The 14,180-nt window shown below is 59.7% G+C and overlaps 7 protein-coding genes across 7 annotated transcripts; 4 read left to right on the plus strand and 3 right to left on the minus strand.

The window, feature by feature from the left end:
* Positions 1 to 2,214: 2,214 nt before the first annotated feature.
* M421DRAFT_51966 (uncharacterized protein) lies at positions 2,215 to 3,027 on the plus strand (the record flags this gene model as incomplete). Its single annotated transcript, XM_033594987.1, has 1 exon — positions 2,215 to 3,027. One exon carries the CDS (start codon positions 2,215 to 2,217, stop codon positions 3,025 to 3,027), a length of 813 nt encoding a protein of 270 aa, XP_033453515.1.
* Positions 3,028 to 4,340: 1,313 nt separating this feature from the next.
* Positions 4,341 to 6,071, minus strand: M421DRAFT_52666 (uncharacterized protein; the record flags this gene model as incomplete). Its single annotated transcript, XM_033595042.1, has 1 exon — positions 4,341 to 6,071. One exon carries the CDS (start codon positions 6,069 to 6,071, stop codon positions 4,341 to 4,343), a length of 1,731 nt encoding a protein of 576 aa, XP_033453516.1.
* Positions 6,072 to 6,312: 241 nt separating this feature from the next.
* On the minus strand, positions 6,313 to 7,093 carry M421DRAFT_192817 (uncharacterized protein). Its single transcript, XM_033588018.1, has one exon. It carries the CDS (start codon positions 6,896 to 6,898, stop codon positions 6,491 to 6,493), a length of 408 nt encoding a protein of 135 aa, XP_033453517.1. The 5' UTR covers positions 6,899 to 7,093; the 3' UTR covers positions 6,313 to 6,490.
* A 124-nt stretch (positions 7,094 to 7,217) lies between these two features.
* On the plus strand, positions 7,218 to 8,690 carry M421DRAFT_97460 (SMAD/FHA domain-containing protein; the record flags this gene model as incomplete). The annotated part of the gene is made up of 3 exons (XM_033598505.1): positions 7,218 to 7,819; positions 7,867 to 7,972; positions 8,025 to 8,690. The coding sequence occupies 3 exons, from the start codon at positions 7,218 to 7,220 to the stop codon at positions 8,688 to 8,690; spliced, it is 1,374 nt and encodes a 457-aa protein (XP_033453518.1).
* Positions 8,691 to 8,803: 113 nt separating this feature from the next.
* Positions 8,804 to 9,337, plus strand: M421DRAFT_193007 (uncharacterized protein). The gene is made up of 2 exons (XM_033588021.1): positions 8,804 to 9,074; positions 9,131 to 9,337. Exons 1-2 carry the CDS (start codon positions 8,840 to 8,842, stop codon positions 9,250 to 9,252), a joined length of 357 nt encoding a protein of 118 aa, XP_033453519.1. The 5' UTR covers positions 8,804 to 8,839; the 3' UTR covers positions 9,253 to 9,337.
* Positions 9,338 to 9,586: 249 nt separating this feature from the next.
* M421DRAFT_415614 (uncharacterized protein) lies at positions 9,587 to 11,075 on the minus strand. Its single transcript, XM_033590767.1, has one exon. The coding sequence runs from the start codon at positions 10,720 to 10,722 to the stop codon at positions 9,634 to 9,636; it is 1,089 nt and encodes a 362-aa protein (XP_033453520.1). The 5' UTR covers positions 10,723 to 11,075; the 3' UTR covers positions 9,587 to 9,633.
* A 272-nt stretch (positions 11,076 to 11,347) lies between these two features.
* M421DRAFT_52709 (uncharacterized protein) lies at positions 11,348 to 12,364 on the plus strand (the record flags this gene model as incomplete). Its single annotated transcript, XM_033595044.1, has 1 exon — positions 11,348 to 12,364. One exon carries the CDS (start codon positions 11,348 to 11,350, stop codon positions 12,362 to 12,364), a length of 1,017 nt encoding a protein of 338 aa, XP_033453521.1.
* Between the last annotated feature and the right edge of the window lie 1,816 nt (positions 12,365 to 14,180).

Here is a 14,180-nt window from a genome sequence, read left to right on the forward strand (position 1 = left end):
GCTACTCTTTGCCGGGACCCCGTTCCTGCCAACCTTGCCCAACCTCAGCTCGCCTAATAGGACCGAACTTCTCAAGCCGCACGCCGCAATCAAGATGATCTTCATGAGTAGCGGGAGGACAGGATACTCGGTTGTGGTCACCAATAAGGACGACCCTCGATCTGGCGACTACGTCGATAGATACCAGAAGGCCCGACTGGCGGTTAAGAATCACCCCATCCTCACTACTGAGGGTAAGCTTGAGCCCCTGAACCCCAGTCAGATGCCGTCCGACGCAAACCAATTTTTGGGTCAGCGTCTCTCTGATGAGCTCCACTACCTGCAGTCCCGTGGTATCATCAACTCACGGCTTCTGCAATGGCGCACATCCTGCGAGATCTTCGACCAACCTCCTATCGATGGCGGCATGTCATCTGAGTATCAGAAGCTCGTCACTTCCAAGCTTACGCCACTACGAACTGCAGCTCTCAACCTGCTCTCCACGCCTCTCCACCACTGGTATCGGGTTAAGGGGCTGGACCAGACATGTTGGATCCCTGATACTGCGACTGGCAAGCCCCAGAAGAAAGAGATCTCAATGAGGGATCTCCCCGAGTATCAGGCGATCGCAGAGACGTGGAACGTAAAGGAGGCTACTTTCAAGGGTGTGGTAACGAGCAACGAGGGCAGTGGGCCACTTGGGTCTGCCATCTTGGCGTTAGCAAGCGATGAGTTCGTTGCCAAGACTGTCGCGAAGAAAGATGCAAACAACCTTCTTTCAACACCAGACGAGGTCCTGTACAACTCAATATGGCGATTCCTCGCCGTACGTGAGTATGTGGACGCCAAGCACAATCTGACTCCTTGGGGCTACGTGCTAGTGCAGACCGTTGCATCGCTGGACGGCGCCGAGCTCGAAGAGAGTGCTGTACTTGCTGTAGAGCTGCTTCGTCTCGAAGACTTGAACGGCGATATCAACATGTTCCCGTATAACGGAGCGCCCATGCGTGGCAATGCCAAGGATCAACACGCGAACATGCTGATCTCACGTGTCGCCGCGCTCGGTACACTCCAGCACAAGCCGATCGGATTCACGGGTCCTCTGAGCCAGCACCTACTCGGCTACGGATCGATTGTGAATCTTGTGCGCCAGACTCTGCGCGACCTCGTCGAGGCTACCAGCACCAACATGTTTTTGACCGGATGTTGCGATAGGAAGACCAGCGTGTCGAACCTGATTACCAAGCTGCCATTCCTTCTACCGAACAACTGCGCACTCGGTATCGGCGTCAAGTCGTACCTCGACGAGCTTACGAACGACTCGGCCCCCACGTCTGCAGAGTCGAAAGCAAGAGTCATCGAGACTGTGTCCACTCGCTATTTCCCACAGTCAATAGACTTCCAGCACGACCTCAAAACAGCGTTCGGTCTATGGGACGCTGTTTTCGCTGGAGTCAAGGCTTCTGGAAGCAAGATCTCCCAGCAGAACAAGACGTTGTGGAGTGAGACAAACGACTGGCTTAAGGAGCGCCGTTAGGAGCGGCTACCCAAGAAGATATGTGATGCGGGTGTTTTGGCACCTTCGCCTGTCTGATCCTGTGTAGGCTTTCAAAAGGCCAGCGCTGGCAGACGATGGATGGCCAGGAAAATCATGCATCGCAACGAATGAACACTATTAGCCTGGTGTCGCCCAGGGCTACCTGTCTGCCACCATTTTGTTCTTGCCCTCTGCACCGTCCTCGCATGACTAGGCAGCTCACTACGCGTGCAACGTAGGCTCCAAGCTTACGTGCACTCACGTGTACCTGCTGCCTTGTCCACACGCTATGCATATAGACCCTTTGCCCGTCGCTGCCCCTTTTAATCTCCAAACTTTATTGATCAGGGTCCGCGAGCACCAGAAGTCGCGCGACCGGCATGGATCAGCTGCATGGCACAATGCGGGACTGGCTTTGTCTGATGGCGCTTTGTGGGCGTCACTGGCGCACTTTTTGTTGGTTACGTGTCTTTTACATGCCGGGAAGACATGAGTCGAAGCGAAATTTGCCAGCATAATGTGAAAATCGATATGGGAGGGTTATGTTGTGTCTGTGGACAGGGCAAGGGTGGAGCCGAGATGTCATGCGCTCCCGCCTTGCGCGCCGGAAGTGGTTAGTTCAATATTGACCCCAGATTACCACTCCCGCGCATTCCTCTTTCTTACACTTCCTTGATATCTCAGACTCGATGTAAACAATGGAAGGATCAGAGATCTCTACAGCGTGGAGCCAATCATCCGAGAAAGACCCGTGCCGGATCAGCTTTCTAGATCTCCCTCGCGAGTTGCGCGACTTCATCTATGCTTACGCTTTCCACGTCACTGGCGCCATATTCATCTACACCAAGAATCCATATCAGCCAGAGCCCAAGTTGAGATCGAAAATCGTCCGCTACAGGGGCTCTGGTGCCGCGGAGCCAATGAGCGTACACAAACAGGTCTCGATAGGACTATTGCAATCCTGTCGGCAGCTGCACGCTGAGTCTGCTCCCGTTCTGTACGGCGACAACACTTTCCGCATCTGGTTTCTGGGCAAGACAAACTTGACGCTCGCCTACTGCCAGCTTGTCCGCCATGTCACGTTGACTACGGAGGCAGCCTACCGCATCTTCAACAGCAGAGACCTCGACAGCACCAGCCATGGGTGGCGGAACCGTTTCTGGCCCGCCATTCTGGACAGTGGGAGGAAGATGCTCGCACGATTCCCGAATGTCGAGAGCATCACCGTGCCAATGAAGTCTGGAACAGAGTCTTCTACGTGGAGACCTGCGTTCTTCGCTCTCGGCGGCAGGACTGCTGATCGACGTATCGAGCTTGCGGCAGAATGGATGTTGGAGAGAACTAAGTTTCCTGACGAACGATTGCGCGATTGTTTACATCTTGAGCTCGAGCCTTCTCCGGGCAGCATCTCCAAGGAGGAGTATGCTGGCTCACGATTTGCGCCTGATGAGGAGGAATGGGACTATACAGAGTTTGGGAATGCGTTCGAATTGATGAAGGCCCTCGATTGAGTTTGGATCTCCGAATGAGTCTCTCCCCGGCCTATTTCAGCCCCGTTTTGAATATTCCAATGGCTCGAAACGATCACGCCACAACCGCCAAGACAGGTCCCAACGATACAACGAGGAGCCCCTCCGCGTCCAGGGACGTCAGCTCCACAATTTCAGATACCTCAGGATCTACAAAAGCCGTCTCCACAGGCCTCGCCTCCCACGGGCTCAAGCGCTGGTGCCATAGTCTACACTTTCAGCCAAGGGTATGGACAGCAACCCCACATTACGGCCGTGGACTAGGGATCAGGGCTTGCTCCGCTAAAACCACCGCCCTCTAAATGGCAGGCCCGTGTACGAAGCAGGTCTACCGCACTACCAGCAGGAGCACAAGCAGTTCCGTCAGCGGCCCAAGCCAGTTCTCCAGTGTCAAGACGGCGACACCGGCAAAGCGAGAAGAAGACGAAGGCGGCATTTCCCGTTTCCCCACCTGCATGCACGCCGCGCAGTAAGCTCTTCGGTGCTCATGGCAATGGGCGTTGGGGCTGCAGCTTTCATACAGGTGAGTATTTTCTTGCGCTGAGTTCAGACGGGGGGCTTTTCTATGAAAGCGGCTGGAAGGACTGTAATCCCGTTAAAGGGCCTGAAGAGTCGTCCGCAGATCACAAGAAGTACTGATGATGTCCATCAAACGGGCAATGGCGCGGGGTGCTGTCACAGGAGACATGGGACGGACTGGAAGTCTTAGATGATTGAGAGACAGACTGGATGTACGTATGCTGTCCGGTAGCTCTTTGCTATGCCGAGGCCTCGCGTTGAAGGGGCCGTTTATACGAGTGAGATGATTCGAGTCTACACCGAGCACCAGCAAGCTTTAGTGCAATGGAAGCTGTATTACAGAGTCGAGTGCATCCTTTGACTTGTGCATCCTTTGACTTGTACATCCTTTGACTTGTGCATCCTTTGACTTGTAGGCAATGGAGAGTATAGATCGGAGCCGCACGGTGTGAGAAACTCATTCACGTGAATACAGCACAACGTCGAGAAAGATCCATGTACGTCCAGATCGTCGGGCGATATGCATCCCGCCACGCACCGTGCCATGCAATAATATACAAACGCCATCCACAGCATGATGATACACTGCCATCTACAGCATGATGATACACCGCCATCTACAGCATGATGATACACTGCCATGCACAGCGTGATGATGCACTGCCATGCACAGCATGATGATACACTGCCATGCACAGCATGATGATGCACCGCCATGCACAGCATGATGATGCACTGCCATGCACAGCATGACGATACACCGCCATGCCACATGCTCACCTGCGGCCCAGCTTCCACCGCGCGATGCGGGTCTGGATATCGTCCCAGGCAAAGTCCCTCCGCTTCAGCCCCTCTTGCTCGCCCTCCTGCAGCACGACGGTCGGCGCGCCGCTCCCGGCGCCTCGGTTCTGGACGTCGCCGCCAAACACGTGGCGGGCGACGCGGCGCAGGTCCTCGACGGTCACGGCCTCGATCTTGGCGCACATCTCGCGCACGCCGACCTTGCGGCCGTGGACCTGGACCTGCCTGCCGAGGTCCTCGAGCTCGACCATCCTGCTCTCGAGGTTCATGAGCAGCGACGAGCGCAGCTGGTTCTTTGCGCGCTGGACCTCGCCCTCCTTCAGGGCGGCGTAGCCCGTCTCGTCGCCCAGGGCCTTGAGCTCGCGGCACATGACCTCGAGCATCTGGGCGACGTGGCTGGGGGCGCACGAGGCCGAGATGCCAAACAGGCCGCTGTCGGTGTAGCTGTGGTTGAAGGCGACGCAGGACTCGACCCAAAAGTGCTGGTTCAGCACGTTGGTGTACAGGCGCGAGTACATGCCCTTGCCGGGCCCGCCGGCGCTGAAGGAGCCGCCGCCGCCGAGCAGGGTCTGCATGGTTGCGAGGGCGTAGATGTCCGGGGAGGAGATGGGCAGGGCCTCAAAGGCGAGGTGGATGTGGGAGAGGCGACGCAGCATGGGGTTCAGCGGCGGCGGGATGGGAGGCAGGGTGAGGAAGCCGCCGGTGTAGTGCGAGGGCGTCGTCGTGTCGATGGGCGGGAAGTCGAGGTCAAAGGACGAGTGGAGGGACCCCGAGTCGGCGGCCGAGGCGGACAGGCTCTTGAGGAAGGGGATCCTGGACAGCAGCTTGGACGGCTGCGGAGAGCCGCCGGTAGGCGTGGGGTGGTCGGCAAAGAAGGCTTGCTGCCCGAGCTTCTGGCTGGGTATCGCGGCGTGCTCGTCGACGGCGACGAGCAAAGGCCCCTGGCCCCTTGCCATGTCGCCAAAGTACTGCTCGCTCAGCTTGACGGCGTCGTTGTGGGCCACGCCGGCAAAGGCCACGACGATCCTGTCCGGGCGGTAGAACTGCTTCCGGTATGCCTCGACGACGTCGCGGTTGATGTGCGGGAGGCGCTCCTTGGGGCAGAGCAGGGGATTGCCCAGCGTGTTGTCCTTGTAGGCGGCCATGTGCACCAGCTCGGGCAGGATCAGCTCGGGCTTGCTCCAGATCTCGCCAATCTCGTAGTCGGCCGTCTCGAGCTGCTGCTGCACCTCGTCCTCGGTGATGAGCGGGTCGCGTATTGTCTCGGCGAGCAGGCCGACTGTGCTCTCGACGGCCGAGTTGAACGTGGCCGACTGGTACATGAGCGACTCGCGCGACGAGGCGCACTGGATGTTGCCGCCCAGCGACTCCATCCTGTCCGCCATCTGGTCGCCCGTCGTGTTGCGCGTCGACTTGAAGGCCAGACGGTCGACAATGTGGCTCACTCCCCGCAGCGCATCGTTCTCGTACCGCGATCCCGAGTCGACGTAGACGCCAATGCCCGAGAAGTGGCCTGGCAGGGCCTCGGTGGCGACGCGGATGCCGTTGGGGAGCGTGGTGATCTGGTCGAGCTCGGCGGGATCGCGCTCCTCTGCGACCGCCGTCGCCAGTGCCCGCCTGCCGGCGCATGTTGCGGAGCGCGTGAGCTGCGACGCGGCCTGCGACAGCCCGCGCGCGATTGGTCGTGCCGTCTGGGGCCGTAGCATGTCGATGGTGGAGATGGGTTGCCGTCGCGGAGCGACGGGCAGCCCAAAAATTCGACATGACATGTCGTCACGTGCGTCGATCTTGCTTGTCCGAACGGCCGTGGGTCCAGGCGGTCCGCGACGCGGCGACGCGGCGAGGCGGCGAAGCGGCAAGGCGGCTCCACCAGGCGACGCCCAGAGACTCGCACGGCGGAGGAGTCTGCTGCAGCCTGCGGCCTGCAGCCTGTAGGGGGCTTCCCGTCTGCGCAGTGCGCACAGCACAGTGCACACCAGACGGCTGCCCGCTGGCGCTGCTCCCAGTCCCTATGCTGACTATGCTCTGTGCCTGTGCCTGGCCTGTGCCGGTGCCGGTGCCGGTGCAGGCGTCTGTTGACGTGCTGCTTTGCAACTGCCTCGCCGTCTCGCCTGGTCTGCTGGTTCTAGCCCTCGAGTCGACTGGCTCGACCTGCATGCTGCATGCGCCGTCGACTCCTCACCCAGACGGAGCTTGGCCACACCCAGCGCCGCCCTCGTGCTCTGTAGATGCGCCGTCCGTTGACCGCCTCGCTCTGTTGATGCGCCCGCCCGTTGACCCTCGTGCTCTGTAGCCCACCGTCCCAAGTCCGCCGTTCTGAGCCCACCGTCCCAAGCCCACCGCTCTGAGCCCGCCGTTCTGAGCCCACCGCTCTGAGCCCACCGCTCTGCGCCCGTCGTTCTGCGCCCACCGTGCTGAGCCCCGACCCTGCGGCCATGTTCACTGCCCCAGCACCAGCCGCCCCCACCGTTTCCGCGACGCCCATATCGCCCGTCTCGCCCTCGCCGCGCTCCACTGGCCTGCAGCGAGGCATTTCCTTCCTGCGCAACTACACCCACGGCCTGCACCTTCACTCGACTGACGCCGCCGACGCTCCCCGCGAGGACGCCCGCACCCCCAGGACGCGCCCACGCGCCTCTACCCACACCCCGCCCGTGTCGCCGTTTGCTGCCGCGGCGACTGCGCAGCCCGCTGCCACGACGACTGCGCAGCCCGCTGCCACGGCGACTGCGCAGCCCGCAGCCCGTCCCCCTCCGCCCTCCCGACGGCAGACGGCACCCCTCGGCCACACGCAGCCGCGCCCGCGCTCGCCCCCGTCCGACGCTCCGCCTGCAGAGCCGCGCGCGCTCAGCATGACCAGGGCCCGAGCAGAGACGGCGGCGCCCCAGCTCACGGTGCGCCCCAGCCCCAGCCCCAGGGCGACGCCAAGCTCGACCCCGCGCCCGACCGAGCACGACAGCTCGAGCGACAACGCTGCAGAGGGCGCGACCCCGCAGAAGCACCTGCCCTCGATCCGCTTCATCCCCCACCAGGACCCCCGAGCCGCCCGGCCCTCGCTCCAGTTCCCCACCATCACCCGCACGCTGCCGGACGAGTCTGCCGTGGTGCGTGTGGGGCGCTACTCGGAGCGCGACAATGCGCCGGACATGCCCGCCAACGTGCCCTCGGCCGCTGCGATTGGCTTCAAGAGCAAGGTCGTCAGCCGGAAACACTGCGAGCTGTGGTGCAAGGACGGCAGCTGGTACATCAAGGACGTCAAGAGCTCGTCGGGCACCTTTCTCAACCACATCAGGCTGAGCCAGCCAAACGTCGAGTCCAAGCCCTTTCGGATCAAGGACGGCGACATCATCCAGCTGGGCATAGACTTCCGCGGCGGTGAGGAGATGATCTTCCGATGCGTCAAGATCCGCGTCGAGTGCAATCGCGGGTGGCAGCAGGGTCTCAACTCATTCAAGTAAGCACGAGCCTTGTGCCTGGCGATGCAGTACTGACTCCCAGAAGCAAGCAAACACACCAGCGACTGCGCAACCTCACCAAGGCCAAGAAGGAGGACGACAGCGCCTCGACACACACGTCCGAATGCGCCATCTGTCTCATGTCCATTGCAGTGAGTATCCGCGTGCGGCCCGGTGCTGGTGTTGGCTGACCTGTACCCGCAGCCCTGCCAGTCCCTCTTCGTCGCGCCCTGCTCCCACGTCTGGCATTACAAGTGCATCCGGCCGATTCTCAACGGCGCCACATGGCCCAACTTTCTGTGTCCCAACTGCAGAGCGGTTGCTGACCTGGATGCCGACGTTGAGGATCCAGGCGAGTTTGAGGACTGGGACGAGGATCCGCAAGCCAACGGCGACTTGTCCGCGGACGCACAGCCCCCCTCAGAGGACCGCCATGTCACGCCACGCGCTTCGGCAGCTCCTCTGAACGGCGCAGCGGCAGAGACCCCCCACACGGACCTTGCCGACCTACAACACGCCATCACCAACATCAGCATCCACGAGTCCACCAACATCAGCATCCACGCGTCCACTGCGAATCCGCAAACGCCGTTCCGCCCAATCGAGCCCGCGACTGCGTCTGTCACCCAGCCGGTATCCATTGACCGCGGCCCGGGCGGCTTCAACGGCCTGTCGCCACTGTACCTCGCCTCACACGAGGGGCTGATGCCCGACCGCGCCCAAGACGGGCCCATGACTCCCCGCAACGACGCCGGCCCTTTTGTACTGGACGGCAGCGCAGGGCGGGCCGGAGGGGGCCGGCTGCGGGACGAGTCGCCTGCGTCTGGCGAGACGGATGCGCCCTCGATACCCCCCGTGCGATTCGAGTAGGACTCGAGGGAGCCGTCCTCTTGCCCTTGGACTTGTGTAAACGGCCATGTCATCTCATTCTCTAATTCTTACTGCAGCCATTGTGGCGCGATTGCGAGGGCGCAATACCGGCCCGACAGTCACGGGAAGCATCGACGGCATCTCACGTGATGCATTTGCTTGCATGTGTTTGGGGCCAGCGTTTGCTGGGGTCCAGGCGTTGGCGGGTCACCATTATTATCCATCATCAGCAGCGACGCCGCTGCTCGGAGGCGCAGAGTGGGGAGTGCGGCGTGGAGTGGGGAGTGCGGCGTGGAGTGGGGAGTGCGGCGTGGAGTGGGGAGTGCGGCGCGAAGAAGGCATGGGTAGAGACGTATATTGTTTTACGCATGTTGTTTGACGGACATTGTTCGACGGACATTGCTCGACGGACATTGTTCGACGGACATTGCTCGACGGACATTGCTCGACGGACATTGCTCGACGGACATTGCTCGACGGACATTGTTTGTTGACGGAGAGGCAAAAGTCGTGTGAAGCCCAACACAATCCCATCATTCAGCACCACAAGCCAGGAGCGTAGCAACAAGCACCTCCCCGCCCTCTACACCCTTGCTCGTCTCCCTCTCCACTCCCAGACAGCCGCACTCCCAGACAGCCGCACACCCACCGCGCTCCCTCCCCTCTCAGAACATGCCCCCGTAGCTCCGCCCCCCGTCCCACTTCTCCCGCCACTCCTCAAGCAGCACCGCGACCTCCTCGCGCGCATCCTCGACGATGCCATCCATCTTGATGTCGTTGCGATCGTACCCGAACGGGTCCTCGAGCTGCACCCCGATCCCTTCGATCCCGTACAGCGTAAAGGCTACCATGGCTACCACGGGGATCGAGTACCACCCGTACGACGACACCATGGTGAAGGGCAGGATTGTTATGTAGAGGAAGAGTACTTGGGAGGCGTGGATTAGGTGTGCGATTGGGAGGGGGGTTGTGCGGATCTGGGGAGGTCAGTGTGTGCTGCGACGGTCTGGAGACGGATGCGACGGTCTGGAGACGGATGTGACGGTCTGGAGACGGATGTGACGGTCTGGAGACGGATGCGAAGATGTGGGGAGGGCGGACTCACGGTTTCCATCTTCCCGTATGCGTCGACGAGGTTGTTGACTTGCACTGTCAGCTGCGAGGAGAGCGGCGCGTTGATCCAGCCGCGGTTGTACGCGCGCGTTATGTACGACTCCAGCAGCACGCAGAGCTGCAGAGGCAGTCCCAGGCCCCGGTCTTCGTACCCCATCAGCCCGTCTGGCAGCAGCGAGACGTAGTCGTCCTTCTTCGTCGCCATGGAGCCGCTCTCCAGCACGCTGTCCAGCGTGCCCGTTGAATGCTGCAGCAGCGGCGTGTGCAGGTCTGCTCTTGACCGCTCCAGCGTCGGCGTCGCCGGCAAGCTGGGCCCGCGGTCCACGTAGCTCGGTCGCCGGCTCAGCGGGCGCGAGATGGGCCTGCTGCTTGCGCCCCTGACGCCCTGGAAGTTGAGCTGCGCGGACGAGCTGGCTAGGCTGGCGGGCGGGATGTTGAACTCTGCGCGCAGGTTGTGCTTGATGGCGTAGAGCACGGCGATGAGGACGCGGACGGTGCGCTCCGTGTCGCGGCGCTCGTCGGGCGTCGACTTGCCCTGCGCGTCCTGCGCGTTGACGAGCAGGATGCGCGCGAGATTGCGCACGCTGGTTCCCACGGCCGTCACGCAGTTGCGGCCGCTCCAGAAGCGGTCGTACGATGTGCTGTTGCGGAACACCAGCATCAGGCCCACCACAATGGACAGCGAGGGGATGATGGTCGCGGGGATGCTGATGTGGATGTGCGGGAAGCTGTCCAGGTAGGCGATGAGCGCGGTCACGAGCGAGTGCAGGATCACGGGGATGTAGATGGCGCTGTGGATGGAGCCTTTGGCGAAGCGCAGGACGAGCGGCAGCCGCCTGGGCTTCTGGCGAAACGAATGCGCCAGCGGGTACGTGGGGATCCTCGTCGGCGGATGGTTTGGGTCGGGTGTTGAGGACATGATGGCGGTGGCTTGTCTTCCTTCTCTTCACCGTCTCTGCGTCAATGGCGCCTGTCTCTCGCGCCTCCCAACAATGTCAGACGGTTGTGTGGATGGAAAGCGATGTGTGTTTGTTTATTCTGCTGCTATGGAACGTCTTGAGAGCGAGCTACGAACGCACGTCAGGAGCGCGGGAGTATGGAAGCGAGGAGCAAGGATTCACGGGTAGAGTAGAGGTGAGGAAGACAGCACACAAGCGGGGCCATCTGGGGTGCTACTGTGGAGTTGACGTTTGGGAAAGGCAAGGATCGGCCCGTTTCAGCCAGGCTTCGCAAAGGATCATCGATTGGACATGTGATAGCTGCTCCTAGTTGGTAATGACTAGCATCAAAGGCCAATGCGCGTCGCGACATGTGTGCCTGTCTGTCTTGTTGATCTTGACGACTGGAGACGTGCGGTCAGAATTCAGGGTCCATCACATGCATATCCGCGGACGCCGAGCGTGGACACAGTCGCGCGTGTTTTTATGACGGAAGAGTTCCGAGCCTCGGAAGGCGCGTCAGTGTCAGCGAGCTTTCCGTGACCGCTATCATGACAGAAATTCTCCCACATGCTGCCCAGCACTCCTCATCCCTCATGAGACAAGATGGAAGACTCGCACCCTGAAAGCACAACAACACCCAGCGCCGACAGCGCCCCTGTCGCGCCTGATGCCTCGAAAGCAAGCACACCGCGTCCTCCATCAAGGCCCGCACTCGTCCAGACGCTCCGCTACTTACTTGCCAGGCGCATGCGAAATGCTGCGCACTCCACAGACCGCAGTCTACTCCGCCTCTCCGCGCTGCTATCAACGCCGGCTGGCATCGATGTGGTCCTTTGCACGACAGGCTACACCCTCACTCTCGTGTACGCCCTCGGCCAACAAGTCCTCGAGAAACGGCTCGCAGCCGTCGCCTCAGACCTGGCAGATAAAGCCGTCGACGTGATGCTCCCAGGCGAGACGCTGATCGCCGCGCTTCCCGCCTCAGCGAGCACGAAGCTGCTAGCTCAGACTGTTGGGTCGTCGAAAGCAATCGCAGATGTGATTGCCGACTACAGGATATTCGTGCGCATGTGGGGCATGCTAGGGCTGTATACATGGGCGAGGGGCACGTATCTGTCGCCGCTGCCGGAAGAGGCGACACGGAAGGAGAGGCTGTTGAGAGGGACAACGTGGGCCGCTATTGCGTCGTGTGTGGCGTTCCAGGTCCTCGAGAACGGCGCGTACGCAGCGTCCAAGGGCATGCTGACAAGTGAGGCGTGGACTGGCCAAGTGGGGAAGAAGCGGGAGACATGGTGGTGGGTGTGGAGTTCGCGATTCTGGGCTGCCTACGTTGGGTGTGAGATCTTGAGATTGACCATTGAGCGGGCGTACACTGAGCCAGGGCTTGAGGCCGTTGGAGATGGTGAGAAGGACGATAAGTTGAGGGCAGACCAGGAGAAGAAGGACGTGTACAGCAAGAGCTTCACCTGGTGGAAGGATCTGGTCAGCAACATCGCCTATGCGCCCATGACGCTGCACTGGTCGGTCGAGGCGGGTCTTCTGAGTGACTTGCAGGTCGGCATATTTGGGACCATCGCTGGCAGTGCGTTGTTGGCCGATGCATGGAGGAAGACCGCCTAGTCTGAAGCAGAACTATTGATGCTAGGGTACAGGAGTGCTTTTTTGGGGTACCACCGCAACAGGCTGAATCATATCGCAGTGCCACATAGAGACCAAGACAACTGCTCGAGATTGACAGCCAGCTGTCATCTTTCCAACATCGAGATTCTCAGTATGAGAAACGAGACCAAGGCCGACCATCGCATCTCCAGCCAGACATGGCTCTCAAGGCAGGGACGTCAATTCGCAGAGGAACCTACCAGGCTTCATGCAAGTCTGCGGGCGTCCGAGATGGGGTATACAAAGCTAGCTGCGGACGCAAGCGCAACTGCATGAGCTCCTGGAGACTACAATCGAATGTGTGGTTGCGTTCAGCTTTTGTCACGATCGTGAAATCTATTCGAAAGAACTGATCTGCTCTCTCGGCATGGCGAGCCTCGGGGAAGTCTGCACGCTATGAACAATGACATGCCGACTCGTTATCACGTGTCTGTTGATGGGTTCCACGACGACGACTAAGATAGATGCATCGCTGTCAAATTGCTAATGTAGCGTTCTCCGACAAGGCACCGCGGGCTTCGGACGGAAGACCCGACAGCTTACCCTTACGCTGGAGTACGGTACTACTCTCCAAAGAGTGTTCGAGTCATCTGTCCGGTGATCGGGCTTGAACATCATCGGAATTACTGCAGCTGGAAGGTGTATAATTGGGTAGGTTGTGTCCTGGGCGTCCAAAATCTGTATCAAGTCTCCGTCGAGACGCTCCAATTGAACACTCAGTACCCACTCCACACAGCATCCAACGCGTTGACTTTGGACAAAGGAATCTTCCCGTGCTCGCTAGGTTCAGGGAACTGCTTCTGACGGTATTAGAAGATATGGCCGTCGGAGTCTCTCTCGTTTCCATACCACCGTAGAAGCTCCATTTAGATGATCTCATGGAGTCTATGGACGTAAACACGCAAGAACAAAAGACTGGCATGCTGATGCAAGCGACTTGTTGTCTTCATTGCTTACCGCTGCATCAGAGTTATTCCTTAGCAGTCATTCGTAGAAAGTATCACACATACGCAGCTGTCGATTGTGGTTCAAGATCAAACGGGGTGCAGTCAGCGTTATGCAAACACTATGGTGATGTTCGACTTCACAACATACTCGATTCCTCGACAACTCCAAACACCGAGATCGCTCCTCACAGTCTTCACCTCGGGATCAGCTCATCAATGTCTTACTAGCCATATGAAATCGTCGGGCGACTCCACCCAATCCTACACTCTTCTGACTAGACGCTCCGACCTCCTTCCATTCGCGTCTAGCTCCCGGCGCCAGATCACCATGCCTGGGACCACACATGGCCTATCAGATAGGCACATGTGCCGTAAAACGTTAATCCAGACGATAAGCCAGATGAAATGACTAGCAACGAGTACTGTACTTGGCATCTCGCTAATGCTGCGTTAACGCTTGTACTCCGCAATGCGCTGCGATCAAACATCTGTACCTGCCTGATCAGCACAAAGCGTAACCGTGGACAAGGGTCAGTGAATGGTGATCATCATATCCGTGGTACATTTATATGTCCTGCATATGCTGTCCCTCCAATCACACTATCGAACGTGAGAAGGTGCGCCATGCTCGAAGCTGTGTAGAAGGAAGCGGGCCGCGGCGAGCGAGCGCTGATAGGACCATTTCCCTCGACAAGCAAGTCGACCTGACTTTGCGTCTGCGACTACGCATGCCCGGCGGAGCAAGACGGTGCTTCAGGAAGGCTGGCGCTCTGAGCAATCAATCCAGTATCTGATCAACAAGGGTCTCACAGAGTAGTCCGGAGACATCC

The sequence above is a fragment of the Didymella exigua genome (genome assembly GCF_010094145.1).
Source record: "Didymella exigua CBS 183.55 unplaced genomic scaffold M421scaffold_2, whole genome shotgun sequence".
NCBI classification, from domain to species: Eukaryota; Fungi; Ascomycota; class Dothideomycetes; order Pleosporales; family Didymellaceae; genus Didymella; species Didymella exigua.